Source organism: Mangifera indica, chromosome 2 (assembly GCF_011075055.1).
Source record: "Mangifera indica cultivar Alphonso chromosome 2, CATAS_Mindica_2.1, whole genome shotgun sequence".
Lineage (NCBI taxonomy): Eukaryota > Viridiplantae > Streptophyta > Magnoliopsida > Sapindales > Anacardiaceae > Mangifera > Mangifera indica.
Window position 1 is genome coordinate 3,272,362 of NC_058138.1, and position 21,207 is coordinate 3,293,568.

The window sequence follows — 21,207 nt, forward strand, 5'->3', positions numbered from 1 at the left end:
AATTTATAGCCAATTAGGAAGCTTCTTGTAAGCTCGATAATAAAATATCCCAAGGCAATATTTCGTAAGATGAAAAGAATTCAACTTTGATGTGCTATTCATATAAAAGCAAAAGGTGATTGAAAGAGACAACACACTAGTCAATAAGAAAGAATTCAAAGAACATTCACATTCCCCACTTGGAATTGAGGCCTAGTATTACAAATGTTTTCATACCTCAGCTTTGACAGGATCAAATGACCGGTTCGCGAGTCAATTGGTATGATTGGTCTAATTGATCCAGATGGGTTGGTGAATAGAATTAGACCCATTTCAAAAGTTAATTTGATTTGATTTAAATTTAATTAGATCAAACTTGAATTGAACTCAAATTAAAAGAGTTTGGTCGTTTTTTATATTGAGTCAAACTCTAGATGAAGGAGTTTTGTTAGGTTTGACTCATAAGTCAAATGAATGACTTTATTCAGTTTAAATTTGACTAAATATTTATCAAAATAATATCGTTTTATATATAATTGGATAAAAATAATGTCATATTATTAATATATTGAGAACTCAAACCACAAATTTGAATCTCAAATTTAAACTATAAAGTTAAATCAAGCTTTAAACTTAAGGATCGAACTGAACTTGAGTTACTTTGAACTTTGACTCAACAAACTTCAGTCGAGTCATTTTTCATATTAGCTTAACTCAGGTCACAAGATGTTCAAGCTTGATTTGATTTGTATCCAACTCTATAAGTGAAATCAATATGATGTAATTAAAATTTTTAAAAAGGTTATTGAATATATTTTTTGAATAATATTGAACGATAAATATTTCTAGCATAATAATGTCTATGCCTCCAAACAACTCGGTCTTAGTTTCGAGTGTGTTCACCCTTAAGGCACGATTCACTCAATTAAACCTCAGGTGAATTTGATATAGTGACTAAAACTTGATTTAGCCTTGACAATCAGTCTCTTCATTCTCATAACATAATTCATTCAGTTTAACTATAAATCAATCTAATTAAATAGTTAAAACTCGTTTTTGTTTTGACACATACTAATCGTACCATTAGTTTGATCTGAATTTTAAAACCATGAATATTTTTATTATGACTTTGACTAGTTCAATTATTTCTCCTCCTTTTACACCTTTTGTTTTTTTTTAAAACATTTCTGGTCTAAATACTTCCCCCTTTCATTGTCAAGCCGCCCACTCTTCAAAATACCAACAATTAATTTGTTTGAACTCGTCTTAATTTGTTTGACCAATGATAAATCTTAAACGGCAACGTTTTTGTAATTTTAATAAGCGGACAAATAGTGAGCCTTCGAGTGATAACTTCACAAATACTAAAATCACAAATACCCAAAGCTAAAATGTGATTCCAATGTTAAAAATACGTATGTATACATGAAAATTATGTAAGTTTTTACATATAAAATCCCGTATTTGAGATGAGTCATGCAAAAATACCATTTAATTGTAAAGTTACAATCAAATTGAACTAAATTAAATAATACTTGATTCAAATTTGAATTAATTTAATTGTATTTACGCAAAGTTTTTAAAATTATGAGTTACAAAAAAGTTTTTAAAATTATACAAGCACATTTAAAAAATTATACATTCATAATCGTTATTAAATTAATATTGAAATTTGATTAGAAGTAAAATTAATAAAAATAAAAATAAAAAATATTATCCAGAAAACTTTTATTTTACAAGCTCGTCCCCGGTTCCCATCATGCGGTTACATTTTAGTTTCGGATTCGGACCCACCCAGAATGAGAATCCTAACAGTCTTGTTCGAAACGCCGCCGTTTTGAGCTTTCACTCTCCTTCTCCCTGTGTCTTTCCCTCTCTTTTAAATTCTCCGTTACTTGGCCCAGACTTTGAAACTCTTTTAAGAGAAAATTTTTTAACAAGAACAACGAACGAAACGATGTGTTTGATTGTAGATGGAGAGCACCAGAAAGACGACGTGTTGGTTACGCCGACCAATTTCTCAATGGTTGAGGACGGCATTTACCGATCCGGGTTCCCGGGACCGGACAATTTCGGGTTCTTGAAAACCCTTAATCTTCGATCCATTGTGTGAGTCTTTTCTTCATTTTTGAATTCTCAGTTTTTTTATTTTTTTATTAAATTATATATTAACAATGATGATTAATTCAATTATGGATAATTTGGGTTTTAATTTCGATTAATTATTGATGAAAATTATAAATGTGAGCAGATATTTGTGCCCGGAGCCTTACCCTGAAGAGAATTTGAAGTTTCTTGCAGCTCAGAATATTCAACTTTTTCAGTTTGGAATTGAAGGCAAAGCGGTACCCTTTTTCTATTTTTGTTGTTTTTTATTTTATTTTATTTTATGCCTGAACTACGAAAAATCTGCAATAGATAGCTTCTTGGTAATTGTAACTTGGCGTGTCCAATTGATGCGAAAAAATTTGAGTTAATTGTTTTTGAAGAATTTGGATTTAATTATTTTGGAAAAAAGATAAAATTTGGTTGAAAATCGTACAAAAGGTTGTGGAGGATTTTCTGGTGGATGAATGTGCGGAGAGAACCTTAGTGAGGAAGTCTTGTTTGGTGGGTGTAGAATCGGATTCGAATTGCACTGGCTTGAGCTCAGTTGCCGCTCAAGCTTGGGGAGCTCCACTTTTTCAAGCTGATTCAAACTTGACCGGCCGAAATTCAATGGGATTATTTTGTGGGGGTTTTGATTGGATGGTTCACATGGGGTAATGTTACCATGAATGAGAGAGTAGTCGGGTTGGATGGACAATGTTGAAAACTTGACATTACAATTTTTTTAATTTATTTCATGCTCTTGATAAGTGTAGTTGGAATTTTATTTTTGCTTAGTGTAATTAGTGGTTATATGTTCTAACTTGCAATGTAAAACTTATTGTGGTGCATGTGTAGTAAGTTGGTCACTATTTTTTGTCTTGCTGATATTCAAATATGCATCTGCAGGATCCCCCTGTATCTGTTCCCGGGGATACTATCATGGCTGCTTTGAAAATTTTAATTGGTATTGAATTAAACTAATATGATTTTTTTTAATCTAAGTTTAGACTGTAATATTGTGCCGTCTTCTTGTGCCATTTCTCTTGCAGCTGACTTATGTATATATATATTTGTTGGCTTTTGCAGATGTGAGAAATCATCCAGTTTTGATACATTGCAACCGTGGAAAGGTATTATAGCTAAGGCTCTTCTCTCCTTCTTTTTAGTGTTTTCAATAATCAAAGGGTTTTGCATTTTGGTTTGTGTGAACGACTGATGCATCGTGTGAAATAGTCCATTCTGATTGAAGCATGTTGAGGCACACCTGTTGTCTAAGTTCATGTTTTCATCTGTTTGTTGCTGATTGATATTAATGATCTTTATTATGGATTTAGAAACAAGTTGTTCCTGCATTTTTTATTATTTCTGAATGGGCTCTAAATCATCTACATATTATTTCTGAAATTTCATTCACTATCTCTAGTTGCTGTTAGTTGATGGTTTATTATGCTTTTAATTGTCTAATTTTATTTTGAAAGAACACTTTCTTCGGCATTTATATCATCTTTTCTTTGTGCTGCCTATGGAACTTTACTGAAACATGTAGTTTTGAATCAATAGCCAATGCCCCTTCAAAAATTGTACAAGGAAAGGTGATTAGTTCATTGTTCAGAACTATAAACATTTTTGAAGTTAGGATTATCTGTGTATAAACATTTGAATTTCATCAGAACTATAAACTTTCTCTGTGCTTCATTTGTTTGCACCACAAACTATCTGAATGAATTTCTGGTTCAACCAATAAGCATGTCAATTATTTAACTTCAACATTATATGAAGCAATTCTCATATTCTATTTTCTGCTTTACTCCAGCATCGGACGGGTTGCCTTGTTGGCTGCTTGAGAAAACTGCAAAACTGGGTCTTATCTTCTGTGTTTGAGGAGTACCAGCGTTTTGCTGGAAGGAAATCCAGGATTACAGATCTAGAGTTCATTGAGACATTTGACATCAAGAGCTTGAGGCAGTGCCTTTACAGCGTTATCTATCAGTACCAAGGTTATGGTTCGAAGAAGAGACGGTTACTTTACGGGGAAGAAAGCTTCTCTTACTCGAAACCCCGAGTCACTTCGATATAGGTGGCTTTCAACAACCTTATAGTTTTTGGTTCTTCTACACCCATATTTGTTACATAATCCTTTTGGCCGACAGCATAGTTACCGGCTAGCAGAGTTTTAGGTTGTTTTTATATAGCTTCTGTTCAAAGAATATAAAAAGATTTAAATTCCTCCATTTTTTTTAATTGTTTCATAACTGTCATATATCAGTCTCAAATCTTCTGTGTAGTTTGGTTATAGTAATATATAAATGAGAAAAAGTTCCAAGACTTTCTTTCTCTTTCTATCCATTATTGTAAATTAAATTTGGTACTCGAACCTCATTATTTAATCACTTAATGATATATTTAAATTGATATTTATTAAAAGTCTATATAATTTCATTATTATTCTTATTATTATTACCGATAATTAATTTTTTTTTCCTGTAGTCTTCAAATTATGTCAGGCATTGGAATAGATTTTGAGAATCATTGGAATTGGATCAAGGCGGAAAATATAGAATCAAACAATCTTTAAATAACCGGGCCGAGCCTTATACCGGTCGCTGGTCAAAGGGTTGGTTAAGGTCTTTTTCAGTTTGATCGATTGGATCGCTTGCATCATAATACTATTTAAATATATATTTATTTACATTATATTACAAATGAAACTTGTGGTTTGAGTGAACACAATACATCCAACAAATTCGAGTTCTAGCATTCGCTAAAAAACATGTTGATGTCAACATGACTTTAAATCTTGGTAAAAGTGGTGATTGAATTGTAAATTGACGTAGTTGCTCCTATTAAATTACAATTCAACACAATCTAATGTTAAAATTATTAGATCGTTCACTCAAATTAGATTAGTCATGGGATTTCAATTGAACCAATATTTTGGATTTGAGTTGAGGCCAAATTGATCTTTGTTTAGACTTAACTTAATTTGAATTCACCTTAGATATATAATAGCAAAAGAGAAATTTTTATAAGATTATTGGTAATTTACTTATTATAAGCTCATTGTAGTTTTCATGGATAATAAATCTGTGTACAAACAAATTATTTAAACTAAAGTGACAATTTATAATATAATGATGTAATTGTTTATTTTTTTTCTCGCTTCAAAATCACTCAATCAGATGCTACTATCTTATCTTGTATAAATAAATTTGTTAAATTTGCTTATACATATAGTATTATTCTTTCATGAAACTTTCCAAAGAATGAAACTACGTTTATAAACAAATTATACTAATTTATCTACACAAACTGTCGTGGTAGCATATGTATGGTTGATGTCATTGATATTATATGATATTGTGGGGGATAAGTTAGTGAGGTTCGTTATGTAGTATTGCTCAAATTGATAAGCCTAAACAATTTTCCCCTAAATATATACCCTAATCTAATTAGTAAATATGCATATTAGAGGTATTTTATACCTGTTTACGATATTTTACTATTTTAATAATATTTTCTATCCTCAGAATTTGGATTGAACATATAAAACACATATTTTATATTTTTATAGTATTAAACAATTATATTATATATTTTAGTATTTTTTATTTTTTTATAAAAGATAAAATAACATCGTTTTTATAAAATATAAAATAATGTTGATTTATATAAAATATACGAAATCCAACACAAGTATTCATTTTCTTCCAAAATCCAAAATCCCTAGCAATTTCTTTTTTTTTTTCAAATTTCTATTTTTTATTATTAATTCAACATTTTATCATTCATTTTATTGATTATGGAAAATCACAGTTTACATGAATGATTTAATCAAAGTAAAAAATTTATTACTTTATTAAATTTATATCGAAATAATTTTAAAATGATAAATTTAAGATTAATAATACTTAAATATACTAAACAATCATATATTTTTTTTATTAAAGGTATGAAACTTGTTTTTTTTAATTATTTAAGAGAAAATTCATTAAAATGACTAAACTTTATTATTGAAGAGATTAACTAATTAATTTGACAACTAAAACAAAATAACTTATTATATTTTGTATATCAATGAAATTATATATATTTATTTTTTATATATAATTTTATAGATAGAGATAATATTTTAAACTAAATAATAATATACACCTATATGCGTATATTATAAATTGCCTAAAATAGAGAGAGAGAGAGACAGTCTATCTGTCCATCTATTTTATTTATAAATTAGGGTTTATTCGTAAATAAATATCACATTCTCTCTTCATTCAGCCGATAAACTCCGATCATCATCATGACCGGCAAGGCGAAGCCCAAGAAGCACACGGCGAAGGAGATAGCCATGAAGGTGGATGCGGCCACCACCAACCGCGGCGGGGGCAAGGCGGGTCTGGCTGATAGGACAGCTGTTGAGAAGGGAGGGCACGCCAAGTTCGAATGCCCTCACTGCAAAACGAAGGCGCCTGATATCAAGTCTATGCAGATACATCACGATTCCCGTCACCCGAAGATCCCCTTTGAAGAAGAAAAGCTTGTTAATCTTCACGCCGCCTCGGTGCCGAGTACTTCGAAACCTAAGCCAGGTGTCCGAGGGAGCCTCAAGAAGTGAAAGAGATCACGAATAGGATGTGGATTGCTTAAATTTCGTGTTGTTGGTGGTGGGTTTTTAGCTGTGATGATAATGAATGAGTGTATATTATTTGATGATGAAGAAAAAGATGGTGGTTATGATGATTAGACAACGTTTGATTGTTGTGATAAAAGTGTTAAATTTATGCTTATTGATTATATGTTGGTGGGTTTTAGTTTAGTTTATGGTTTGGGTTTAATAATTTTTTTAACTTCAATAGTTTCTCCTGAGCTGAACTAATTAATTAGTGCCTTCGTGTTAGACAATTAGTTATACAATCAATTAATGAATAGGTTAGCTTTATCGTCCATGGGCTGTGGTGGTGATAAGACTATGTGGGTTATGTTATAAGTGTTAAATACATTGATATGTTCATTGGGATTCAGTTAAGTGATGTTTTATGTGTTTGAATTGTTGGGGTAGTGATATTAATTGTTGTGATGTCTAGATTTTTGATGTTGTGAGTTGTTACACTATCAATGAATGTTAGTGTATTGGTGGTGTGAATTTAATTCATTAAGTCTTGGCTGTGATTGTTGGTTGTGTTAGAAATGTTAAATTGCATGGTTTGATAATTCAAATGTTGGTGGGGTTTTAGCTTTAATGATCATTTGGATGTGTTTTTTTGGGTTGCTAGGATAATGGTCTTTATTGATATGACCCTTAAATTAGTGATCTTATGAACTGTTATGCTATCAATGAATAAATGTGTAACGGTGGTGATGGTGTTACGTTCATGTTGTTATGTGTAATACTATTGTTTGTTGGTTGTGCTTGAAGTGTTAAATGAAAGTTTTTTAATTCATACATTGGTGAGATTTTAATTTAGTGATTGTTTAGATTACCGGTTACCGTGTCCATGGATGAATGTATATTGTTGATGATGGTGGCGGTGGTGGCAGTGACAGTAATATTTTTAACTGGAAGAATCAGTTTATTTGATGCGTTAGAAGTGTTATGAGTTTAAATTATTAACTGTAACATCCTTAGGCAAATTATACATTAGTAAAGTACGAGAGAGATGTTAGGTATGTATGGATATCCCATATCGTTTGGAGATGTTAAGACAAAACTCATTAAATAACATTTTAACCCTTAAACTGTATAGACATGTTTTGAGTTGCGAAGCTTTTAAAACAAAACAATGATAAACTGTGCCTCTAAAGTTGACAATATCTTGACAATGGATTGGGTTATTTGGACTAGGATGTTTATGAGCTGTGCAATGCGGTTTTTATCTTCATTTACATTGTATGATTCTTTCGTTTATTTCTCATAAACTTGGGAAAGGCTAGTTGAAAAAGCACATAGAATGATACTCTTTGTTTACAGTGTATGTTGGTCCTGCATACCTTCGCTGCTGCACACACATGTTCAATTTGCAAATGAACTCGCTTGTCCTCCATGGTTGTGTTTAAGTGTTTAATGCACACATTTTAATTGATGTCATGGGGTTTTTCAGTTCTTATGTTTAGACATGTTTGTACTTGTTGGTATATCAATCTTAATTGCTTTGATGGCTATATTAATGACATTATCAGCTGCTCTGTTTTTTGGTTTTTGTGTTCATGTCATTCATGCAAGGTTTTCTATCCTCTGAGTGTTGTATGATGCTCTCTTTGATACAAATTTGAAAAGGTTAAATGAAAATGTACATTAGGTGATTCTTTGCTGCAAATTTGCTCAGCACATTGCTTCTGGAAACCCTCAGGATCCTTTTGCTACTGAGTTTTCTTTTTCAACATGATTTTCTCTTGTTTTCTGAATTGGCAGTGAGTGCCAATTGTTTTAGGTAGAGTTGGATTTGAGTTAAGTTTGTTTGAACTTAAAATAAACTTAGTTTGAACGAATCTAAACCAAGCTTGGCTTAAGTAAACTGAAGCTTAAACTCAAGTTTTAAGGGGTATTCGATTCGTTAAACTCACAAAGAAAAATTCGATATAAATAAACTAAAATGATGTTATTTTAACTAATATGCATTTAAATGACATTGTTTTAATTATTTTGTTCGACTATATTATTGAGCCAAGCTCAAAGCTTGGCTTGACTTGACTTGAACTTAAGCTTAGCTTTTCACAAGTGAGTTGAACTTAAATAACTTTGAGGGAAGTTTGACAAGCTCAAATTCAAGAAAACAACTCGTAAATTGAGTTGAGTTCAAGTTCAGTTAGGTTCAGTTCGTATCCATCCTAAGTTTTAGGTTAGTGTGGTGAGTGGATGCAGTCAAAGTTGGAAGTTTTGTTTATGGTGATACCTAGTCTTATTAGACCTTTTGAATTACGATTGAGGACTTTTGGAGAGTAATTCGAAGTGGGTGAATGGACTGTTGATTTGGAAACTGAGGAAGCCTTCATCTATTGAGTAAATGGATAGAATACGCAGTAAGCTCTTGTTCAAGTGCTTTAATGTCTTCCCAACGTATATTTTCTATTAGAAAATAGCAATCTCCCATGCCTCTTTATTTCATATAATTTGTGTATAATTTATCTAGATTTGAATGGTGATTCACCTATGACCTGACACAAGTTTTTCGGTTGAATCCTCGTTCAATATGGTATAATGGTTTAAGCCATTTGATTGTCATCCAAAACAATAGTTGTCAATGGGTCTTAACCCAACTGGTTGAACCAACCAGTCTAATCTTAATTTCAAAAGGCCAAACGACTATTTCCCACCCAAGGTATGCTGAAATGTCAAGTTTTCACCCTTTAATTATGGAAACACCAAATATCCACCTATGACCGGTTAAATCTAACAAAACCTTAATGGTGGTAAGGGTAAAATGGTCATTTTTTCTATAATATTAAAAATAAACTAAAATAGAACCTACTTTTGCCCCCTTAAACTTTAAACACTAAAATTTTCCCCCAGCCTAAGTTTTAAAAAATCGCAGTTTCACCTTAGGGTTTCGTTTTGAAATCTCTGACAACATATCCGGCTCCATTGTCGACGACCTCTCCATCCCGAAGCATCCTCTCCTTCTGACGATATCTTTTCTCCCATTTGGAAGTCCGATCGGCGTCGGAGAAGCCATGGAAGACGAAGTTCGTCTTCCCTGTTGTCGTCGTCTTCCCAGAAGAAGACGAGACGACTCGTCGTCGTCTGGGAAGACGAGTCATCTTCATCTGGAAAGACGATTTCTCTTCTTAGATGATGTCTCTCTGCGTCTGATGGGTTGAGGTGGAGTTGAGGAGGGTCGTCGATAGAAGAGAAACCGTCAAGAGGGGAAGACGGTCGGCGATGGCGCCAGAGAAAGTGAAAGGGTTTGGAAATAAACCCTAGGGGGGGAAATGCGATCTTTTCAAATTTAGTTTAGCGAAAAAATGTTAGTTTTAAAACTTTTAGAGGGAAAAATAAGATTAAATTTACCACCGTTAGAGTTTTGTTAGATTTAACTGGCCGTAGGTGGGTATTTGGTGTTTCCATAGTTAAAGAGTGGAAACTTGACAGTTCAGCATACCTTGGGTGGGAAATAGTCGTTTGGCCATTTCAAAATTTGAACTCACCTTATTTGATATGAACTCTAAACTCATATGCGAGCTTGGTCGATTCCAACCTTATTTGAGCTTCAAGTGACTCGGTTTGTGGATGGACTGGCTGGCAAACTCATGCTTGATCCAAAATATTGTGAGCTAGCTCATAATAAACTGTTGGATTGCTCAATGTTTTGGGCCCCATCTTGGGCCAAATCCATCTTCTAAATCACAATTTACTTATTTGTTGATTTTATGTGCTATTTGATTGTCTGATATTTTCATTATTAAAATTTAAAAAAAAAATGTATATATATTATTTATATAATTTAAATACATAAATAATGTGTTATTATATAATTAAATATTATTTTATTTTTAATTTAAACTCATTTAATCATATTATAATATATTATTTATATATTCAAATTATATACCACAAATATATCCATATAATTTTATTATTTAATACTTACATATGCAATAGGATAATTTGATACAAATCATTAAAAAAAAATAAAAAACCCTCAAATTGTGAAATTTTATCGCCAGAGTTCCAGTAAGTTACTGCTTCACCTAAGAGCTTAACTGGCCACTAAATTTGGAGTTAACCAAGCAAAAAAATCATGGTTAAAGTTGGATTTGATTTGAACCGAATCTGAACAAGATCCAGTTTAAATTCCAAAGAATTTAGCCTAAGTTCTACTTGAACCTAAGAGAACTAATTCGAGTTTGATGAGCTAAGATTTTAATTTGGCTTAAAAAATATTTTATTTAAATTCAATTCAAATTGATTCAAACTCGAATGTTTAGATAGATTTGAATTTAGTTTGTTTTTTAAAAACGAGTTTAACCTTTGGCTCGTTTAGTCCAAATTCAAATTCGAGCTTGGGCAACTTGGATTGAACACGACTCTACAACATTGTTTAACCTCTTTTTTACTCATTGTATTTTACTTTGATTAGGTAGTAATTTGTCATCGAAATGAAATGAAAATAGGAACATAGAAACACTTAAATAAATTATTCTTATCACAATCAACTCCAGAATGAATACCAGAAACAAACACTTGATGCCATTAACAAACTACCCCTCATCACATAAAAGCATAAGCTATTTATTAAGCACGACAATACGAGTGAGGGCACAGCATGCTTACTGTGGGGCACGACCTGCGATTTTGGTGAACAGACTCAGACAGACAACTCTGTTTGAGAAATCAAGATGCCATCGGTGTCTGCATAGAGCCATTCCCCATCGCAGATCCTTGTTCCACCGATGGTTATCGGCACATGTTTCTCGCCGATCCCCTTCTTGTTGGCTTTCATCGGATGAGAGGCAAGAGCTCTCACGCCGATATCACAGCCATTGATCTCGTCAACATCTCTGATACAGCCATTCACGACTATTCCTGCCCATCCATTGTTTTGTGCTTGTACAACAGGGTTGCCACCCAGAATAGCACACCGCAGACTCCCACCCCCATCTATGACGAGAACTCTGCCATTGCCTTTCTCCTCAAGAAACTCACGGATCAAAACATTGTCTTCGAAAACCTTGACAGTAACTACCGGTCCGGAGAAGACTTGGCGCCGGCCGTATATCTGAAAAATAGGTTGAATTGCCCGGAGTTCACCACTAACAATTAGCTGTGGGTTTGCATCACAAAATTCAGCAGTTGTAACTAATGCCATTTATCGAAGCACCTTCACGAAAGGAAAAGCATCAAATTTCTATCTAACACCACAAATTTGCAAAGCCAACAAGAATTTTCAATTAAATGACCAAGATAAAAAGTAGGATTTGCAGTCTTCCTGGAAGAAGAAGAACACAACATCACAAAAGACTATGAGTTTGAATTTTAAGGGACATAGCAAATGTCAGCATGACACTAATTACATATAGCCCCAAATGTTTTGCATGACATAATTTCACTAAACAAAATGAAAAACATTGTGAAATTGTAACAAATAAGGTGAATCATGATTATAACTCAGAAGAACATGCAGGGAAAGACGGTAGAAAGGAGTCAGATAAGGACTGTAAATTGAAAAGTTACTGTAGGTTATTAAAGGGAAATTATAAAAAATGCCCAAAATACTCTCCCATTAAGCAAAAATATCAAAAGTCACTATTTTCAAGTAAAAATGTCTAAATTCACTATTTTTAAGCAAAAATGCCTATGACTTTTTCTAAAATACTAAAATTACCCTTCCCCTTATTTATGTAAACCCTCCTCACTCACTAAAAGGGGTTAAATGAAATTTTATTAAAATTAGAGAGATATTTTGATATTAAACATTGTAAGGGCATTTTGATATTTCTTTATTTCATAACTTTTTCTAAAATATCAAAATTATCCTTCCTCTTATCTATATAAACCCTCATAACTCATTTTTATTACACACACTTCTCATATCACTCAAACACTCACTCTCACTCTCATTTTTATTCAAGATCAATTAGTAGGGTTTTGTTCGGAAGAAAGAAGTTCGTATTTTTAAATTCGATTCGAAAAAAACTATTCATCAAAAAAAAGTATTTATACCAATCTTAGTCTAAAAACTTAATTTTATTTATTAAATCTAGTTTATATGTTATAATATAGATGTTAAATGTAATGTTAGACAAATATGAGGGTTAAAATAATTTTAGACAAATATGAGGTTTTTCTGATATTATACAATATATAAAATATTTATATAACATGTTAAGAATAGATAGATATTGCTTTGATATAACACAACATACAAGGGTGTTAAATAAAGGAAGAGATAATTGAAGGGTCAAATGAAATGTTATTAAAATTGGGGGTATTTTGATATTAAACATTGTAAGAGTATTATAAATGAAATCTTAGGTTTTTTCGAATTTCATCGTTCTAGGATATATCGATTCGTATTTTCCAGATTTTTGAAGAATTTTTTGATTGTTGTCATTTTAGGGTATTTCAACTTTTAGAATTCGAATTTCAGTTCCGTTTTTTCGAATTTCACCGTTTTATGATATATCGACTTATATTTTTTAGATTTTCGAAGAATTTTTCGATTGTTGTCATTCTAGGGTATTTCAATTTTTAGATTTCGAATTTCAGTTCTATTTTTTTTAATTTCATCGTTTTATGATATATCGATTCGTGTTTTTCAGATTTATAAAGAAATTTTTTATTGTTGTCGTTCTAGGGTATTTCAACTTTTAGAATTCAAATTTTAGTTTCATTTTTTCGAATTTCACTGTTTTATAATATATCGACTCGTATTTTTTAGATTTTCGAAAAAAAATTTGACTGTTACCATTTTAAGGTATTTCAACTTTTAGAATTTGAATTTCAGTTTCATTTTTTGAAATTTCACCGTTTTAGGATATATCGACTCATATTTTTCAGATTTCTGAAGAATTTTTTAATTGTTATCATTCTAGGGTATTTCAACTTTTAAAATTCGAATTTCAGTTCTGTTTTTTCGAATTTCATCGTTTTAGGATATATTGACTCATATTTTTTAAATTTTTTATGAATTTTTTTATTGTTGTCATTCTAGGGTATTTCAACTTTTACATAGTTATTACAGATTTTTTATTATAAATAAATAATTATTTTCAAAAATTTGTCATTACAGGATTGATAATTAAAATAGATGGTTATGCATCGGTTCGTTATTAGAGAAAATGGATTCAAGGTGGCAACAATACAATTAAATATGTTGGAGGAGTCAAACAATTGATTAAAATCTCCTATGAAACAACATTCGAGGGATTTATTGAGCTTTTGAAGGAGTCTTGCAGTATTGATCAAATAAAAAACTCCCTTCAACTATCAATGAAGTCAAGAAAAATTGAGCTCGACTGTCCCGTACAGATCCAAAATGATGAAGATGTTCAGGTTCTTATTGATATGTCTCAGTACTTACAGGAATGTATTCCTATTTTTGTTACATGTACCCTAATTGAAGGGCAGAAGGAAGAAGATGTAGATGAAGAAGAAAGTAGTGGGGTCAAAAAAGAATACGATTTGAAAAACTTGATTGATTTTAATAATGGTCAATTGTACATTGCAAACTCATAGGCTCATGGAGAAAAAGATAGAGTTCTCGACTGGAGTGACTTTGATGGAAATGATATGTCTGATATTTCTTCGGAAGATATAGAGCCTGAGTATATGATATCAGTTATCGAGGGTATGGATAGTTTGCAGTTTGAAGATCCTATTTCAGGTGGTAGAAATTATTCTGGGCCATTTTTTGACAATGCCCCCACTGATCCATTTAGGTTGTTTTCTGATTTTTTTCACAACCATCAACATCATCAGGTGATTCCAGATCGATCCGAAAGGAGAATGGTATAAAGGTTGGTGATATTTTTCATAATAAAGTTCAATTGAAAGACGCTGTGAAGCAATTCGCCTTACTTAAAAGATTTCAATTCGGTGTAAAAAAGTCTGACAAGAAACGATGGAAAATTAAGTGCAAAGCTGAAAATTGTGAGTGGTATATACATGCAACCAAGTCCACAGTCGATGAAGTGTGGAGGATCAACTTTATGAATCCTACCCACACATATTCAGTTGATCAAATCATGTCACATCACAGACAAATTGGGGCTCTAGCTTTCGATCAATTAATGATATCAAAATTTGTGATGATTGATCGTATTTATCGACCTAAGGAAATAATTGTAGACATCGTCGACCGATATAAAATTAATATTTCATACTCACAGGCTTGACGGACAAGAAACTAGGCTATAAATTCATTGAGGGGCTCACCGGAGGAATCATTTATGCTTTTACCAGATTATTGCTACAATCTACAGCGAACTAATTCGGGCACCGTTACTGCTATTGAAACGGATGATGACCATCGATTTAAAAATTTTTTCATGGCATTAGGATGTTCTGTTTGTGCATTCAGAGAATATCTCCGCCCATTTATTTACATTGACGCTACATTCCTTAAAGGTTGATATATGAGGCATTTATTCATTGTTGTGGCTCTTGATGGTAATAATCAGATATATCTCATTGGTTTCAGTGTCCGTAAAAAAGAAAATCATGACACGTGGTGTTGGTTTCTCCGGAGGATTAAAGAATGTGTCTATGACCTATCTGAGTTGACAATAATCTCAGATCGACATCATGTTATATACTCGACAATGGTTGAAATCTTTCCAGATGTCCACCATAGATGTTGTCATCATCTTCTATGTAACATGCGGGCAAAGTATAAACGAGACTCAAAGGTATAATGTTTAAACAAGTAATTAAAATTGTAACAGTTTATCTTTTTCATACATTTAAATTATAATCAGTTCTCATAATTTTTTCCATCTTATAGTTTACGGGGGTATATTGGAAAACCATAAAATTATACACAAAATCAGAATTTGGGGCAATGATGCAATCTTTTGACTTAATGAACCGTCAAGCTAGAACTTATCTACGTGATGTCAAATTTAAACATTGGAGTAAAGCATACTTTCCGGAACATCGTTACAACATCGTGACCACTAACATTACTGAGTCATTTAATGCCCTTGTCAGAGATACCCATCACAATGCTCCTAGAGCTCATTCGTGGTGCCATGCAACGATGGTTTTATGAGAGAAAAAAACCATGCAAGTAAGTATCAAATCGTTATTAATTAAATAATTTTTCTCGTGTATTTTTTTTCTTTAGTTTTGGATATTACCAAATGTGTTGTTAATATTTTTTCAAATTACAGACGAATGTCCTAACTTTGTCACCCCTTCGGCAGAGGCGAAGATCAACAATCGTCTATCAAAGTCTGCACGTTTGGAGATTCAACCTATTACACAAACTCGGTATCAGGTTGTCAATTTTGGTGGATTCATAGGTATTGTAGACTTCGATGAAATGTCTTACACATGTAGAAAGTTTCAGCTTTCACGTATTTCGTGCAAACATGTCATCGTCGTTGCACGATATATAAAGCTCATAAATGTCAATGTATGGGTTCATCTATTCTTTCGGATTGATATCTACTGTGTAATATATCAGAAACCTATATCAATCCTCTTGAAAATCAATCTGATTGGTTGCACTCACCAGAAGGAATGGTTATTCTGCCCCCTTCTCGATAATCGTCGTCCGGGTCGTCCCTCCAATAGAAATCGACATCCTTCGTAGGGAGAAAATGTAACACCAAGGATTTGTAACCGTTGCCATGAACCAGGACACGTACGAATCCAATGTAAAAGCACAGCACCCGTGCCAACCTCTACCTCACAACGTTCATCTAAAAAAGACAAAGGGACAAGATCTTGACATTCGGTGGAATCAGTTTTGTTAGTTATATGATTCATTATTGTTACACTTCAATTACATGTAACTGATGTATTTTTATTATTGTTTCAAATGTGTAATTGTATTGATATATGATATAATAACTTTAGTACAAATTATTTCTTCATTTTATATTTGTTAGAATAAGTTGTTTGAGTATTTCTTTATTTCATCTAACGTTTGATAGTAAAGAAATACCTTAGAAATTTTTAAAACTACTCGAAAATCTAAAGAACAGATCTAAATTTATAAAACTACACATTCAAATAGCTTATGAACGAGAAAACCAAAAAATCGATCAAAAATTTTGTAATTACATCATAAAACGTGTCTAAAAAAGCATATAATAATTACAAATATTAAATTTGAAAATGTCATATGAAAAAAGTCTAGTCCGATCACAAACAAAGTCAAAATCATAAAAATCGAAAATCTTAAATTTGATAAAATAATAAAACTGCATAATACACATTAAAACAGTCTTATTTTGGCCTCCAAATTCGGTGTAATTAGCAAAGCTGATTGTCGTTATAGAGCTCGAAACAAGCTTCGATTTGATATATTACAGGCCCCGTAACTCCTCCCTGATCAAAAGTTATGGTTATTTAAAGTCTGTCTCATATAAACTCAATAATTTTAAAAAACTCAAGGCCTGCCCACTGTTTAGTGTAAAACTTCACATGGACCCCCGTAGATCTCCCCCTGTTCCTCCTCCCTTTAAAATTTTGAAAACGTTAAATTTCCCCCCAATCCCACGACAAATTTCAAAAACGTCCACAGTGGAATGAAGACTCTCACACAGCTCCCTAATATTTTGAAAACACTAATTAAGCCGCCTAACCCACTGTCAACAATGGGAGAAATCGTCCGACAGTGGGAAACACTGTCGGATTGTCGAACGTTTCGAAAGAGATTTTCGGCCAAAATTCATCGTTTCGGCCTCCAATTTCAGCACAAATCAAATCTACATAGGACATAACACAAAACCCCTCAACAAATTCAATGAAATCAACTAAGAATCAAAACATTTTAAGCGTTGTTCAAAATCGAAATCCTAAAGTTTCAAACCGCAAAATCTTACTCAAATCTCAATAATATGAACAATAACTTGATTTAAACAAGATGACGGAAGATATGCTAACGTCCTGTGCCATTTTTGGCCGTCGAAAACGACGAAAATCGTAAAAAATCAGATCGACAGTAGGACAGGGGAAAATTTCGAATTTTCCCATGTTTATAAACAGTAAACTTACAGTGGGAACAAAGAGAATTTGTTGTGTTTATATATGAGCAATTTCGACATTTTACAAAAACTAGACATTTTTGCTTTAATCTGAATTTTTTGAGCAATTTTTCTTAAACCCTTTTACTTTTGCCTATTTTTTCTAATTTCCCGTTATTAAATCTAGCAAGATACAATTTGAACATGATGATTCATCTACAAGATTTTTAACTGCATTAGGAAGTTTCTAAAAACAAGTCTGACTGAAATTTCAAGAATTTAACTAAAAAACTCCTGCCAAAAATTAATTTGAACAGCAGTAATGAATAATCATGCTCACTACTAGTTTATGTTCAATAATACTACTACTGCCACATTTCCATGATTCCATTTTATGGAAACATTCTGTGACTACTATACTACATGAAACTAATGAAATGTGTACAAAAAATCTAAACAAATATTTCCTTTCTAGTCTTCATACACCATCATCTTCCTACACTGTAGAATAATCCGAAAAATCTTGTCGAACCACTTAAAATAACATTAATAGCAGGCAAGTACCTTTGAATATAACACCAGTAACATTAAACATCAACTTACAAGCTGATGTTCAATAATAATAGTGCCAAATTTGACAGTTCCAATTCATGAACATTCTATTACATGTTTCATACACACAATTAAAGTAACAAATGCACGAAATCTATGAACAAAATAACAGAAATTATAAACATTCTCCTTTTCCATCTAAGCAAAATTTTCAAAAAATTTGTAGTAAAACTTCCAAAAGAGTGTAACAGGAGTGTGATGTAATTATATTAATGAATTCATGAGATCTACAAACAAAATAACATATAAGATGAAAAATTTTCCTGTGCTCTGTTTCAATGTTATAAATATGCAATTTTTGGAACAGTAAAATTATGTGCACTAATAATGAATACAATATATGTATTAATGATAATATATCATATGTAATTGTATGATTTTAAATTAGAATTAAAATAAAATTTAATCACATGATAATACGTCATTATTGGTATACAAATTGGTACTCATTATTAATGCAAATTATCTTGCTCCTTTTGGAAATTTTTCTAGAAGAAGCTCCTGAAAATTTTCCATGGTTAGAAAAATCTTCCAGCAAAAATTCTGGAAGTGTCACACATGACAAGCTTACATTTCAATGTTACAAGTGCGATGTTTCAATAAGTCACTCCATGGAACTGTTCCATCCAAATAACAGCTTCAAAAATTCTCAAAGCTTATTTTACCAAACAAAACTATGTACCCTTACTTTGAGTTTTAATTTAGGTCATAAATGATTAGATGATCTTAAATTAAGATAAATAACACTAAATCACCACATTATCACAAGTAATGCTCATTATAAGTGCACATTAAAGTTTTCTAAATTGCTGTTTGGATTGAAAAATTTGCAAACGCATGTGGTGACAGACTTACATTTCAACCTTACAAGTGTGACGGTTCGGTACAACTTTCTGCAAGAAATTTCAACAAATTTTCCAGGAAAATTATTCTTAATTTATCTACCAAACAGATGCAAATTCAAATCTAAAAAAGCAATAAAAATTTAGATTCATGAGCACGTCAGCAATCAAGATAAGAATACACTTCAACCTTACAAGTGTGACGGTTCCGTACAACTTTCTGCAAGAAATTTCAACAAATTTTCCAGCAACATTATTCTTAATTTATCAACCAAACAGATGCAATTTCAAATCTAAAAAAGCAATAAAAATTTAGATTCATGAGCACGTCAGCAATCAAGATACGAATACATTTCAACCATACAAGTGTGACGGTTCCGTACAACTTTCTCCAAGAAATTTAAAAAAATTTTCCAGGAAAATTATTCTTAATTTATCTACCAAACACATGCAAATTCAAATCCAAAAAAGCAATAAAAATTTAGATTCGTGAGCACGTCAGCAATCAAGATACGAATACACTTCAACCTTACAAGTGTGACAGGTCCGTACAACTTTCTCCAAGAAATTTCAAAAAATTTTCCAGGAAAATTATTCTTAATTTATCTACCAAACAGATGCAATTTCAAATCTTAAAAAGCAATAAAAATTTAGATTCATGAGCACGTCAGCAATCAAGATACGAATACACTTCAACCTTACAAGTGTGAAGGTTCCGTACAACTTTCTCCAAGAAATATCAAAAAATTTTCCAGGAAAATTGTTCTCAATTTATCTACCAAACAGATGCAAATTCAAATCTAAAAAAGCAATAAAAATTTAGATCCATGAGCACGTCAGAAATCAAGATACGAATACATTTCAACCTTACAAGTGTGACGGTTCCGTATAACTTTCTCCAAGAAATTTCAAAAAATTTTCCAGGAAAATTTTTCTTGATTTAGCTACCAAACACATGCAAATTCAAATCTAAAAAGGCAATATAAATTTATATTCATGAGCACGTCAGCAATCAAGATACGAAGAACTAAGAGAGATTCACATCATGATGGAAGGCAAAAATCAATCGGAAATAAGTGAGAGACGACGGAGCTAATCTGACGGTGGTGATTGAATTTACCTTGGATCGAAGAGCGAACAGGAGTAAGTGAATTGAAGATGCTGTGCTGTAAAGTTAGAAGTGGAGAAGAGACTGGATTTATGAAATAGATGGTCTAAGAACGATCGTGCAGAGAGACGAGACGCGAATCTGTCTGAGTTTTGCCGTGAAGCGCGTGGAGATATTTTTGTCTTTATGTCAATAATTAAAGGAAAATTAAATAATTCAATAAATTACAATTTATTTTTTTCAAAACCCCGAATTATAATCAAATAACAATTTTCCCAAATATTTTAGAAATAATATAAATTCTAGTATAGTTGAAAAATTGTTTGTGTAAATAGTAAAATTATATACAGTAATAATGAGTAATAAATAGTGTATTAGTGATGATGTATCATCTATAATAATCAAATTATATATTATATTGTGTTTTAAAAACTTAATTTTATGTATCATATATCAAATATTATATCATATCATACGTATCATATAATATAATTTGTAAAAAATATAATTGGCACATTATTTTAAAAAAATCACGAACATATTTGAAATTTTAAAATCTTTCATATACACCTATATTATATTATCTTTTTTTAAAAAAGTGCATTAATCTGTATTGGTAATATATATCGTACCATGAGATACGTATCATTTTATACAATACATCTATTGTATCGTATTAATTAAAGTAAATTTTATGACACATATCATTTTTATCAGTATCATATTGTATCATAAGATACGTAATGTGTCGTATAATACAAATAACTATGATGTCATCATCTAAACGGATGTTATTGTATCTCAATTTTAAAATTACTTAATGACATAATAACAAGATATTGTTAGTACACAGTTTAATACTTATTGTGAGTATAGATAGTTTCATTACAATGTAAATCATGATTATTAGTATACCAAAATGATATATATCTTAGAATATACTATAAA

At 31.6% G+C, this 21,207-nt stretch overlaps 3 protein-coding genes across 5 annotated transcripts; 2 read left to right on the forward strand and 1 right to left on the reverse strand.

Moving 5' to 3' along the window:
• Nucleotides 1-1,865: 1,865 nt before the first annotated feature.
• LOC123207600 (tyrosine-protein phosphatase DSP3-like) lies at nt 1,866-4,395 on the forward strand. The gene is made up of 5 exons (XM_044625077.1): nt 1,866-2,088; nt 2,231-2,324; nt 2,977-3,034; nt 3,157-3,200; nt 3,884-4,395. The coding sequence occupies exons 1-5, from the start codon at nt 1,937-1,939 to the stop codon at nt 4,145-4,147; spliced, it is 612 nt and encodes a 203-aa protein (XP_044481012.1). The 5' UTR covers nt 1,866-1,936; the 3' UTR covers nt 4,148-4,395.
• Nucleotides 4,396-6,262: 1,867 nt separating this feature from the next.
• LOC123207639 (protein METHYLENE BLUE SENSITIVITY 1-like) lies at nt 6,263-6,794 on the forward strand. Its single transcript, XM_044625102.1, has one exon. It carries the CDS (start codon nt 6,368-6,370, stop codon nt 6,680-6,682), a length of 315 nt encoding a protein of 104 aa, XP_044481037.1. The 5' UTR covers nt 6,263-6,367; the 3' UTR covers nt 6,683-6,794.
• A 4,372-nt stretch (nt 6,795-11,166) lies between these two features.
• Nucleotides 11,167-20,428, reverse strand: LOC123207616 (putative 4-hydroxy-4-methyl-2-oxoglutarate aldolase 2). Of its 3 annotated transcripts, none has more exons than XM_044625090.1 (3): nt 20,272-20,422; nt 19,165-19,202; nt 11,167-11,882 (listed from the first exon to the last, which is right to left on the reverse strand). In XM_044625090.1, exon 3 carries the CDS (start codon nt 11,868-11,870, stop codon nt 11,370-11,372), a length of 501 nt encoding a protein of 166 aa, XP_044481025.1. In that variant the 5' UTR covers nt 11,871-11,882; nt 19,165-19,202; nt 20,272-20,422; the 3' UTR covers nt 11,167-11,369. The 3 variants fall into 3 exon arrangements, with proteins under 3 accessions (XP_044481025.1, XP_044481018.1, XP_044481013.1); XM_044625083.1 differs by lacking the exon at nt 19,165-19,202 and adding an exon at nt 19,342-19,371; XM_044625078.1 differs by lacking the exon at nt 19,165-19,202 and having other exon boundaries at nt 20,272-20,428.
• Between the last annotated feature and the right edge of the window lie 779 nt (nt 20,429-21,207).